This window comes from Macaca fascicularis, chromosome 5, assembly GCF_037993035.2.
Source record: "Macaca fascicularis isolate 582-1 chromosome 5, T2T-MFA8v1.1".
In the NCBI taxonomy this organism is placed as follows: Eukaryota; Metazoa; Chordata; class Mammalia; order Primates; family Cercopithecidae; genus Macaca; species Macaca fascicularis.
The window spans coordinates 614,831-627,671 of NC_088379.1; the positions used below are offsets into that span (position 1 = coordinate 614,831).

The 12,841-nt window shown below is 55.0% G+C and overlaps 1 protein-coding gene across 39 annotated transcripts in view; it reads left to right on the forward strand.

The window, feature by feature from the left end:
* PIGG (phosphatidylinositol glycan anchor biosynthesis class G (EMM blood group)) overlaps positions 1-12,841 on the forward strand; it is a 59,648-nt gene that overhangs the window by 32,447 nt on the left and 14,360 nt on the right. For 25 of the 39 annotated variants that reach the window (XR_012434529.1, XR_012434517.1, XR_012434518.1 and 22 more), the window contains 2 exons: positions 2,897-3,206; positions 6,696-6,859. Coding sequence is in view for 15 of the 39 variants with exons in the window: in XM_074039158.1 (XP_073895259.1) it covers positions 2,897-3,206; positions 6,696-6,859 (474 nt within the window). In the remaining 24 variants the exon portion in view is untranslated. The remainder of the gene's footprint in view (positions 1-2,896; positions 3,207-6,695; positions 6,860-12,841) is intronic. The other 14 variants (XR_012434530.1, XR_012434531.1, XR_012434519.1 and 11 more) reach the window with 1 other exon arrangement.

Sequence of the window (12,841 nt, forward strand, 5' to 3'; positions counted from 1 at the left end):
ATTTAAAATGAAACCTTCAGGGTGTGTGATGGGACAGACAGATGAGTATGAATCGGTTTCTAAGTGAGTGGCAGCAGTGATGACCAGAGTTCTGTTTCCTGGTCAGGATGTAATTGGCGACGAGGATGACAAGTGGATATTTCCCAGCGGTTGGGAGATGAAGCTTGCTGGAAAATCACACTGTCCTCATAATTTACAACGAGCCCCCGTGAGGGGCCAGGAGCTCCTGCCGATCGGTGGGAGGGCTCAGTCAGGAGGACCGTTTTCTTCGTGTCAAGGCAGCCGTGTTTCTGATTTTAACGGTGTTGTGGTGGTAAAGCAGGCTCCTTCTCATCCTCAGGAGTGGGATGAGCAGAGGCCGTTCTGGAGGGCAGCTTGTAACGTGTGGGTGACCCTCTATTTAAATTTATATAGCTGACTCTATTTCAATTTACCTCAAGAATATAAGCAGAGGCAGGAGCCTGGGATGGGACAGAGGCACGCCCACTGAAGTGTCCTTCACACTTGCAAAAAGGAACTACCAGGGTAATTATCCAGCAACAATAAGTGATCCTCTCAGTGAGGTCAGTGCTCTGTAAAGGAGTCTTCTGGTTGTTAGGCAGCCTGTTTGCACAGAACAGAGAAGCATGTTGTGGAACAGTGGGCTGTAAAACGGTGGTATGACCCCAGCTTACTAAGTGTGTACCTGTTTTTTTTTTTTTTCATACTTAATATGAAAGACTACATACTTAAAATACTGATGATTATATTTAGGACCCGAAATCATAGATTGTGGTCTTGCTTTTTACTTATTTTTGTATCTTAGCAATGTCTACAGTTAACAAGTGTTGCTTTTCTAATCAGAGCAAAAGTCAAGGTGACTGCTAAGGGCTGTGGCCAGTCTGAGGAGTGGCCGTGGGGCTCCGGGGCACTCCTGGAAATACCTCCTGGCTGAGTGGGGAGTAAGGGGTGGGGGTTAGGGTGAGCTGAGGCCTGGCTGAGGCAGTGGCAGTGTAGCAGACCCTCAGTGTGGAGAGGATGCTGACGGGCAGGTACCAGCAGTGTTCTGTGGAGATGTCTCAAAGACTGTTGACTTTGGAATCTGAGACTTTGGGCTCATCCAAATGGATGTTACATTTGGGGGTGTGTGTTTAGGATGCAGTGCGTGAATAAATTTGTTTCCTCGCAGATCTGTGCACTGAATTTCAGCATCACTCATCTGAAGACCTTGGCCCTCTTCCCTTCCCTGGCCTGCTTCCTGCAGCATGTAATTTGCTAGTGTCCAGAACTAGCCAGTGTGCCTTTTCTTTCCACACGCACTGCCTGGTTCACCTTCTTCCTGTAAAGTGCTTCCGTCCTTTGTCCCCATCTGTCCCGATTGTAAATAGGTCCTGGCCACAGATGCATCCTGGCTCTAGATCATTGTAACAGCTGCCTCTCTCCTGTCAGTCCCTCAGGCGTTGCCATCCACTGATAGTCTGAAATCCTTTGCACTCAGTTCCTGACTCTCCTCTACTCAGAAGCCTAGGGATGGCTGGAGTGGAGGTGGAAGTGGGGTGGGCCTGGATGAGCAGGATCAGGTGCTGCCTGGCCAGGGGAGGAGGAGGACCCACCAAAGGCCCCAGATGATGCCTGCATCTGCTCACCACCCTCCTGCTCACCACCCTCCTGCTCTGGCGTCCTTTCTTGACACAGAAACCAGTCCCTTCTATGAAACTTCTCCGGTGATTGTGACCTTTGCTGATTTCTCCCTTCTTTGAATGCAGATGGACCTACAATTCACTCTCAGCTTGGCACACACCTTGACCTGTGGGGGTTGCCAGGTGTCTGACCCCAGCTCCTCAGCCAGGATGTGGGCCCCTCGTGTCAGCCACACTGCCAGGCACATGGTATACAGCGCTCAGGCTGTTTGAACTAAACTGATCAAAGTTTAATTTCTTAATGTACAAAACTTTCTAAGAAAATCTAATATAGGAAAATTTAGTTTTCACAATATTACGGTGATATAAAAAAACTATGATTATTTTAAATGATCACCTTTTGCAGGATATATGAAGTATTTCATTTACAAAATTTATTTAAAATACTATGTTTTAGGAACATACGTGTTTTGTAATATGAAATTTTTTGGTAATTGTATCCTTTACAGATAACTATCATAAGAGTACTTAGTATTTACTGAGCTTACTGTGTGCCAAACACTCTCTGCATTGCCTTGCTTAATTCCGAGGATGACTTTGTGAAGTGTAGAACCATTTTCTCTCCATTTTACAAATAGCAAAGCTGAGGGTCAGAAGTCTTGATTGACACGCCCCGAGTCGGAGAGCTAGTGAGCAGCAGGACCTGGGCTGAGCAGAGCTCTGCCTTTGTCCGGAGCCCGCGGGTTGGACGACTGCACCATTGCGTGTGCACCTGTAAACGTGCAGGTGCTTGTGTCCCCATAACTGCATGTGTGTGTACCTGTAAATGTGCAAATGCTTCTTTAAATCTGCCCAGTTGTACAGTTAACGTTTATGAACTTACGGCAGTTTCTTAGAGGTGAATCTTATACCAGTGCATTGGGTTTTTTTTAACTGTGCAAAGCAGGCGGGCCACGAGGGCACCTTGGGTGGTGCCACCAGGTGATCCTTGGGCCAAATGAGCGAGATCTCCCTGAAGCCAACCCCAGCAGAAGAGTCTGCACGAGGAAACACCTGTGGGCCTTTGGCAGCGGCTCCTCAGGGCTGCTGTGCGGGGGAGACATGCCCTCTGCCGTGGCGGGACCTGGGGGGTAGGGAGGGTGCCGCGGCTCCTTTAGCCAGCAGTGCTGGGACATTTACTGGTTCCCTAGGCAGATAGGTGTGTTTTTCATGGGAAAATGTTTTTGAATTTTTCTCACTGGTGCTAATGAATCTAACTTGTTTTGCTTTTTTTTTAGGGGTATTATTGAAGCTCGTTTTGTTTATGTCTTTGTCCTTGGCATTCTGTTCACGGGCACCAAAGACTTACTTAAATCTCAAGTCATTGCTGCAGACTTCCAACTCAAGACTGTAGGTTTATGGGAGATACATAGTGGATTAGTTCTTCTGGCAGCCTTGCTCTTTAGACCACATAATCTTCCGGTCTTAGCATTTAGTCTCTTGATTCAGACTCTCATGACTAAGTTCATCTGGAAGCCCCTGAGGCACGATGCAGCTGAGATTACTGTGATGCATTATTGGTTTGGGCAAGCCTTCTTCTATTTTCAGGTAGGTTTTCATTATTATCATGGGTAGAAGACTTCACTTTTTACATATTTATTTTGTATTTTTCTTTGAGAAAATTTTACCAGACGTTGGAAAGTTACAATGTTTGTTTAGCGAAAGAACTGTCAGTATGGCATGGTGAATGATGCTGAACTCTCGGGTGTATTTTGTAAGATAAAGTACAGCCGGTCGTTTAAGACAGACGTCCCAGGTGTGGATGTGTGAGTGCTTAAGACAGCGGATTGCTGCTCTGCCGGGCCAGGCCTGGGTTTATTTATTACAAGCAGTTCAGGAAGCACAGACATCCCATTGTTCACTTGCTTCATTGATGGATGTAATAATTGTTCTCGTTCATGCCCTTTGCCCCTGGTGTCTGGGCTGTCCACACTGGGGGCCATTTGTTCCCCCCGATTGTTAGCTCCCTGAGGCCTGGTGGGTCACAAGGGCTTCTGTCCAGTGTAAAGACCCATCTCAGACAAGCCCAAACCACCTCAGTTATGAAGAGACATAGATGGACAGGTAGACGGGGCCTCAGAGGGATCCAGCCTCATCCAGCCTCCCGGCAACCTCAGGAGAGCGGGCACAGGCCTGCTGGTTCCCTTCCAGTCCCGACTCCCAGGCTGAGTCACTTTGCACCAGCTGAGCATCGTGGTTCCATTTTTGTCTTTACCGTGAGGTCTGTATTTTCTTGGTGTGCACCGCTGTCTGCCTCTCCACTGTCTCATCCCAGGAGGCTGTGCAGTTCTTTGTGTCCCGACAGGGCCTCTCCTCCATCCTCTCCTCCTTTCCTGGTGTTCCCAGCCTTTCCCATGGAACAGCCCACAGTTGCAGGATTTTCTGTCTGTATGTCTGTCCCTCTGATCCTGAAGCCCAAAGGAGGGGTAGGCGTGACGTTACAGAAGTCTGTGTCTTCAGGTACAATGAGTAGGTGGCCAGTGGCTAGTGGCCAGCTTCTTAGCCCTGTCCTAGTGCTTCCCCGACCCTTCTGACCCACTCAGGCCCCTGCAGGTTTCCCTGCCATGTCCACACAAGGCACAAGGGTGTCCCCAGCAGAACTGCAGGCCTGGATGCTGGTGTCCAGCACGTTCAAGCCAGGTGGCCTCCAGCAGGCTCTTGTCACACCTTCGTTTCCTTATCTGTAAACCGGGGATAGTGGTCTCCCGGCCTCCCCAGGAGCCAGCCCTCCCTGGTCTCCCCCCTCTCCCCACGGCTCCTGTTTTGAGGCTGAGTCTGCTGCCCCTTAATGTTAGATCTCCTTCGGGAGGAACCTGTGGCTTTGCTGCCCATCCCTGATTCCTGCCCTCAACTGGGCAGTTCCTTAACAGACCAGGGATCAGGAATGTGACTGCCCTTGCTCATCTGCTGGCCCTCCACGTTCACCCAGTCCCCGGGTCTCTCTGCCTCCGTTTCCTCCCTGTTTGATGAGGATAATTACGAAGCACGTCAGGACTGTTGGCTTAAATGAAGTCATGCAGGTAAAGCTGCTGTGCAGCTACGGACATGTCAGCATGGCTGGCAGTCTCTGTGCCTGGCTGAGCCTGCTCAGAGCCACAGTGGCCTCCCAGGTGTCCTCCTCCCCTGCTCCCATCGTGGCATCTGCGACTCTGTCCCTCTGCCGCCCTCCAGGGTCTCCTGCTGCTTCTGCCTGTTTGCTGTCTCCTCAGTCTCCCTGCAGAAGGGCTTCCAAGCAGAGGAGTCACATGACTGGGGAGGTGCCTTCCAAGAGAGGCGGTAGCCGCGAGTCCAGTGGGTCTCAGGGGAAGCCAAATCGAAGGGCTGGGGCCTATGACAACAGGGATAGGAGTCAACGCACATCTGTGAGATACTGAGGAAGCAGCATCAACATGACGTGGGGACCCCCTGGGCCCACAGTTGTCTGCATGGAAAGGGAGGAAGGAGTCAAGCTGGTAAACACCCAGCCAGTGTTTTGTGGACATGAACAGTTCTGATTCTGGAGAGGGATCTTTGTTGGGCTTGGGGTCATTGGGCTTGATAGAGATATGTGCTGTCAGACTGTAGATGTCCCGAGTTTCTGAGGAAAGGTCAGCATGACAGGCAAGTGACAGACATCAGAGTCAGTAAAGACGGACTGTGGAGAGGCAGGGCCTGGGAGTGGAGAGGCAGGGCCTGGGAGCAGAGAGGAGGGGCCTAGTAGTGGAAGGTTGTACTCTTGGAGTGGAGAGGCGGGGCCTGGGAGCAGAGAAGCAGGGCCTAGGAATGGAGAGGTGGGGCCTAGGAGTGAGTGGAGAGGCGGGGCCTGGGAGTGGAGAGGAGGGGCCTGGGAGTGGAGAGGAGGGGCCTGGGAGTGGAGAGGTGGGGCCTAGGAGTGGAAGGGTGTGGTCTTAGAGTGGAGAGGCAGGGCCTAGGAGTGGAGAGGTGGAGCCTAGGAGTGGAGGCGGGTTCTTGGAGTGGAGAGGCGGGGCCTGGGACCAGAGAGGCAGGGTCTCTCAGAAGACCTCTTTTTGGGATCCAGAATCACTAGGAGCAGGGTAAGCTGTGTGGCATCAGCCCTTGCATGCTGCAGAGAGTTACCTACCAGGGCTGGGCCGGGACTGGCCAGAATCTTGACAGATGAAGTTTGACGAGACCAAGTGAGTCCTCATGGTCTGATACGTAAACCAGATGTGAGTTACCAATTTGTACCAGGGGCTCTGCTCCCCTGGCGACTGGCCTGCCCTCCTCCATGTAACCCACTCGCAGTGCCTCACTGTAGATGGCACCTGGCTGGGTGCCTGTTCTAGTCTTCAGCCCAATTCCCCCCTTGGCTGGGCCCAGCATCTGTACCTCTCAGGGCCATATGCGCCCCCTCGGATGGGGGTCCTTTTTTTTTTTTTTTTTTTTTTTTTTTTGAGACGGAGTCTCGCTCTGTCTCCCAGGCTGGAGTGCAGTGGCCGGATCTCAGCTCACTGCAAGCTCCGCCTCCCGGGTTCCCTCCATTCTCCTGCCTCAGCTCCTGAGTAGCTGGGACTACAGGCGCCCGCCACCTCGCCCGACTAGTTTTTTGTATTTTTTTAGTAGATACGGGGTTTCACCGTGTTAGCCAGGATGGTCTCGATCTCCCGACCTCGTGATCCGCCCGTCTCGGCCTCCCAAAGTGCTGGGATTACAGGCTTGAGCCACCGCGCCCGGCCCGGATGGGGGTCCTTGAGGGGAGGTCCATGGGCTTAAGAAAAGTCGATGGGTCTGGACAAAGGTCTGAGATGTGCCGCAGTCAGCCAGCCAGTCTGTGTGTGTGTCCTTCCTCAGAGGAGGCCACAGCTTCTGCACGGACGGCTCATGTGCCCCTCCATAGCCTGGGCACTGCAAGCGGGGGAGGGGGTGCCACCCAGGCAAGGCCAGCTCAGCGGTCTGAAGGAATGCCTGGGCAGCCACCTCTGACCACACGTGTGTCTGTGCTGGCATGGTTATCTGGGCTGTGTACACGTTTCACGCTAACATCATGGCTGTTGATGCCACGTGTTGTGAGGCCTTAGCTCTTCTCCTGTATTCTAGGGCAACTCCAACAACATTGCCACCGTGGACATCTCCGCAGGGTTCGTGGGTTTAGACACCTACGTGGAAATCCCAGCCGTGCTCCTGACAGCTTTTGGGACGTATGCAGGGCCTGTGCTCTGGGCCAGCCACTTGGTGCACTTCCTGAGCTCAGAAACACGCAGGTGAGGTGCCCCTCTGCCGTTCAGCACAGTTCTGGGGGCCGGCTGCCTGGTTTTAAGGGTCATACTTTGTTCCATATGCAAGGGAGTCTGAGCTCCATGGATCCAACAGTCTTTTCAACAGTTTTCTTTTCCTTAAATAAGCAACAGTCCAAAGCTCAAGGGCCAGAGGCCAGCCTGGGCGGTCCGTGTAGGGCCAGGGTCGGGTCTGACGGTGTCTCGCTGGGCTCCCCGGGGTCGGGTGTGACGGGGTCTCGCTGGGCTCCCCACAGTCGGGTCTGACGGGGTCTCGCTGGGCTCCGCGGGGTCGGGTCTGACGGGGTCTCGCTGGGCTCCCCACGGTCGGGTCTGACAGGGTCTCGCTGGGCTCCCCAGGGTCGGGTCTGACGGGGTCTTGCTGGGCTCCCCGGGGTCGGGTCTGACGGGGTCTCTCTGGGCTCCCCACGGTCGGGTCTGATGAGGTCTCGCTGGGCTCCACAGGGTCAGGTCTGACAGGGTCTCCCTGGGCTCCCCAGGGTCGGGTCTGACGGTGTCTCGCTGGGCTCCCGAGGGTCGGGTCTGACGGGGTCTCTCTGGGCTCCCCAGGGTCGGGTCTGACGGGGTCTCGCTGGGCTCTCCAGGTCACACCAGCACATGGTTTCTAGAGACACCGGAAGGAAAATTCCTTTCCTGCCACCCCGGGTTTATCTGCTTGCTGGTGGCCAGATGGAGGGTAGGTAGTCCTCCCCTTTGGGGACATGAAGATAAAAGACTGCTCTCGGCCCCCAGAGACCCTGGTGGAGCGCGCAGGACCCTGGGGAAGGCTCGTGGTTGGGGCCATGCCTGTTTCGAGTCGTCCTTGAGTAGCTGGGGGCGTGTGTCTTCTACACATAGGCTGATGAATTGGGTTGGAAAAACGAGCGGGGGGGCGCACAGGGAAGTTCAGAGACCTGAGTCCCGTCCCCTGTTGCTGAGAAATCCCTTCAAGCTGCGTCTGGTCTGCCCTCTATGCTCTCCCGCCTGGTCCGCCTCCTTCCCTGGTCCACCTCCTTCCCTCCAGTGAGCCTGAGGTCTCCTCACTGACACCCACACGTCTCCTGGCAGCTTTGTGCAGAAGTTCCCCCAGGGGACCCCAGATCAAGGGTGCAGCCCCCCATCCACACACCTGTCTCCTGGCACTTTGTGCAGATGTCCCCTCCCCTGGGGGACCCCTGATCAAGGGTGCAGCCCCCCATCCACACGCCCGTCTTCTCTGCAGCATTCCCACCGCCGCACGCACTCTGCTTCCTCGTGATGTTTCTCTCTTGCTCCCCCAAGAAAGGCGGCTTCGTGAGGCAGGGGCTTCACCAGCTCTGTTCACCACAGCGGCCTCCGTGCCTGGCCTGGCGGAGTCAGGCGCTGGGTGGAGTGCAGGGAGGTTGATTCTGCACCTCCCAGCTTGGTCTGGCAGAGACCCCAGGGCCTGCAAAGTTACCTGACTCACATGTGCCTGGTTTTCTCGTCTGTAAAATGGGAGTTGCTGGGGGCTCATTGGGGGGCACTTAGAAGTGTTCACAGCCTTGGAGGGGCTAGTGGCCCCTGCAGCATCTGCCAGAGTGCCCCGTGCTCCACGCTTGTCCTTGCTGCCAGCCACAGTCACGAATCCCTGCAGCACCTGTGTGTTTCTCCGTGTGCTGAAATTGCGTCCCATGGCGCGGCCTCCTCCACAGCAGGCGAGCGTCTGAGGCACATGCTGGGTGGCTTTCGGCACGTCAGCCAGAGCTTTGCGCGTGTCCTGTGGTGACCAGAGGCCCCAGTCCTGCCGGGAGCCCCAGGGAGCGCGCTGTGGCCTCTGCTGAGCAGTGAGGCTGGAGGGCTTCCTATGTCCTCCCATGCCTGAGCAGTCTCTGGCGGTGCTGACTGCTGAGCCCCCATGCCAGCCCTCCCAGGACACTTAGAGGCTTCTCCTGCGGAGCTCCCGGTGACTCCACAGAGCACTCTGCACGTTTCTGTGGCCCCGCTCTGCCCTCTGGCTCTGCTCCACAGCCTCCTTCACCAGTTCATCCTCTCAGCTCCACCCAGGCCCTCTCCCTACTCCCCTCCCCAGACCAGCTCCTGAGACCCAGGCCACAGGGACCCTTGCCCCTGCCTCCAGACCCAGATGCCCAGCCCCCTGTCGACATTCCACAGAGGTGTCCTCGGGCTAACAGGACTGAGGAGCCCTTTACAGGACATGTGGGCAGGGCCCACACACCCGGGCACACACACCTGTGCCCTGCCTTTGAGCTTTTCCCACCCTAAAAGGAGCTCCTGGCTGCTCACCTCCTGTGTTGAGGCTCTCACAGCATGAATGCTTCTGAGCCAAAGGAACCGTCCAATCCACCGTGGTGGAAGCGCTCACGCCCAGCCGACTCGGCGGGCCCAGGCTGGACCCCTCAGTTACTCACAGGTTTCTGTAAGGGGTCGGGGAGCATTGGCCTTGCTTTAGCAGTGGTAGGCATGTGCTTCCCACAGCTGACATGGGAGCCTTTCCAAGGTGAGAATCGCTTCCTGGCCAGACTGCCAGACTGCAAGCTTCCCAAGGACAGGAATACCTGAGATTCACCTGTGTTTTCTTCAGGTGCCTGTGGACGCTTGACACGCCCACTTTGGGGCAGTCTGTGGACAGACCCCCGTAATTTACAGTCACCACTGAGCTTGTCATCACAGCAGAAAGCTGAGGTTCGGGGGGCGGAAGCCACCAACAGACCAGCCTGGGAGACACGCCCCGTGGCGGGGCTGTGTGGAGACGTCCGTCCTGACTTAGGTTCTGTGTAGAAACAAACGTCTGCCGTGAGACCCCCGCTCAGCGCCCGCCAGTCTCTCAGCAGCTGACCTGGGATGTCTTTCTCTCATTGTCTGAGGCCAGCTGCGCGCTCACACTGGGCTTATAGAAACAGGAGGCCCCGTCCTCGGCCGTCCGGGGTGGGCTGTCAGCACGTCGTGTGGTCAGGTGTCAGGACAAGCGGGCGTGAGCGCGTGGAGGTGCACCCACCTCCACCCTGGAGAACGGATGTGCTGCAGCTGTGCACGGCATGATCAAGCACTTGCTGTGTGGACGGCACACCTGCCAGTGGCCAGCTGGGGACTGAGGGCTGGAAGCACTTGCCCGGCTCCTCTCTCTGTAGGTTTGGTCATTGGCCTTGCAGCTGCCCTGGGGCTTGCAGATTACAGTTTGATGGACCAGGCACTTTTCATCTCTTACATAGCCAGGCAGTTTGTATTTGGGAGGGAAAAAGACAAATGAAAGCATTTTTTTAAAGTGAGCTGAAGGCATTTTGATCAATTGGAGAGTATCATATGATACTTTTCCTAGTCAAGGAGCATTTCTCCTTCATTTTATAGGGTTTTCTCCTTCCCTTTTTAAAGCTTAAAGCATCAAGTTTTACTCGTGGTTTCTATTTTGTTTCAGTAGAGTAGAAAAACTGTAACTACGTCTAAATGGTAGACAGAAAATACATTTCCAGCAGGTCAAAAACGTGGCCCTGAGTGGTTGGCAACCCTCTGTTCCAGGGGCTGGCGTCGGGCTGGCACCCTGGGCTGCCTGCTCCCCTGCAGTGCACATGGCTCTTTGCTGAGGTGGTGGGAACTGCAAGCCGCCATCTTCTAGATGGGTAACGCTAAAAACTGTTAAACTGAAGTCAAGGTGGTACCACGTCTAAGCCACAGCTTCCTGCGCGCTATCTGGGTAGGATGGGGCCACGGCCCACTTAGCCATGAAGCTTCCTGCAGAGTCTCTTCATCTTTTCCCAGGTGTTGCTGTCACCAGGGGGTGTGTCGAGGATAACTTGGGGTCCACCTCCCTGTGGGTTCCCCGCCCGTGGGACTAGATGCCAAGTGGTGACCAGCGGTACGGGATTGGGGGACCGGCCTAAGGAGCCTGGGCCTGGCAAGGAAACAGAGGCACCAGGGCCGCCCACAGGGAGATCCCAGGGTCTGAGTGTTTGACCGGAGTGCATGGCAGGCTGAGGTGAAGGAGTGTTTGGAGAAGCCAGGAGGAAGCAGGGGCCCTCCAAGGCCTGAGATGGCGAGCCAGTGAGGGGCTGAGGTGAGGCTGTGGAGGGGTCGGCCTGAGCTCCCTGCCAGAGACAGTCGCTGGGAGCACGAGGTACCAGGCACCTCCAGCCAGAGACAGCCCCGTCCTTGGCCCTTCGTGGCTGTTGACGCCCTTTCCTGAGCAGTGAGCACTGAAGCAGGATCCGCTTACAGGACACCCTCAAGTAGCACCTGGCGGAGCTGCTGGGCTGACAGGACTGAGGAGCACTTTACAAGACATGCGGTGGGGCCCACACACCCAGGACACACGCCTGTGCTCTGCCTTTGAGCTTTTCCCCACCCTAAAAGGAGCCCCTCGCCGCTCACCTCCTGTGTTGAGGCTCTCAACAGCATGAATGCCTCTGAGCCAAAGGAACTGTCCACCATGGTGGAAGCGCCCACACCCCGCCCACAGTGGATTTTAGAGGCGCCTGGCTTTGTGTCAGCAGTGCCCTGAACGTCTGCACACTGGCATGCTTGCACGAGCGTCTGCGCAGTCAGCACAGGCTACCCCGTGAGTGCTGGAGGTCATGCTTAGGGAGACCAGGCAGCCGCGAAGTGGGACTTGCGGAACAGAGAGCACAGACAGGTCAGCTCAGCACTCGCTGCTGCTTTTGCGGTGAGGCCACAAAGCCAGAACTTAGATTTGGATCCTGGAAGGCCCGGCCTCTGACGGTCTGAGGGCTGCCCCTGGGCCCTTTCTAACAGGACTTGATCAGAGGTCATGGATGAGGCATGGAAAGTGCCCAAATAATGGAATTTATCATTTTTCTTTTTTTTTTTTTTTTTGAGACGGAGTCTCGCTCTGTCGCCCAGGCTGGAGTGCAGTGGCCGGATCTCAGCTCACTGCAAGCTCCGCCTCACGGGTTTGCGCCATTCTCCTGCCTCAGCCTCCCGAGTAGCTGGGACTACAGGTGCCCGCCACCTCGCCCGGCTAGTTTTTTGTATTTTTTTTTAGTAGAGATGGGGTTTCACCGCATTAGCCAGGATGGTCTCGATCTCCTGACCTCGTGATCCGCCCATCTCGGCCTCCCAAAGTGCTGGGATTACAGGCTTGAGCCACGGCGCCCGGCCTATCATTTTTCAATAATCACAGACTCACGGGAAGTTGCTTTGAGGAAGAGATTTATGTAATGTGTTGGTGGGTTGAGAACTAGGGGAGTACATTAACGTACTTCGAGGGGTGGCTTTTCCGAGAATGCTGTCTTTCCCTGTGGATTTGCTCAGCAAACCCCGCTGGGCCAGTGTCCCCAGACCAGACGGACTGACGTGGTCCTCCACACAGTAGGGAGAAAAGCTCAGAACTTGTATTTATGTTTATTTGTATCTCGCCCTTTTGTGATTTTCTGTTCATTGTTTGTATTTTATAATGCATGTGATATGGTAGCACATGGATATGTAATTTTTATTTTATTTTATTTTATTTTATTTTATTTTATTTTATTTATTTATTTTTTTTGAGACGGAGTCTCGCTCTGTCGCCCAGGCTGGAGTGCAGTGGCCGGATCTCAGCTCACTGCAAGCTCCGCCTCCTGGGTTCACGCCATTCTCCCGCCTCAGCCTCCCGAGTAGCTGGGACCACAGGCGCCCGCCACCTCGCCCGGCTAATTTTTTGTATTTTTTAGTAGAGACGGGGTTTCACCGTGTTAGCCAGCATGGTCTCGATCTCCTGACCTCGTGATCCGCCCATCTCGGCCTCCCAAAGTGCTGGGATTACAGGCTTGAGCCACCGCGCCCGGCCGGATATGTAATTTTTAAATACCTGTGCAAAGTCTGGGGGTGCGTTTTTCAGAGCTGTTTTACAGACAACGGTGGCAGACGGTGGCACTGCTGAGCAGTTGGGGCTGCAGCTCATGTCCCCTCGGGCGCCTCCATGCCTTGTGGAGACGCAGACCTCTGCCCATCCCAGACCAACCACATCCAGATTTCTGTGGGGAGGTACTCCAGAGTGGC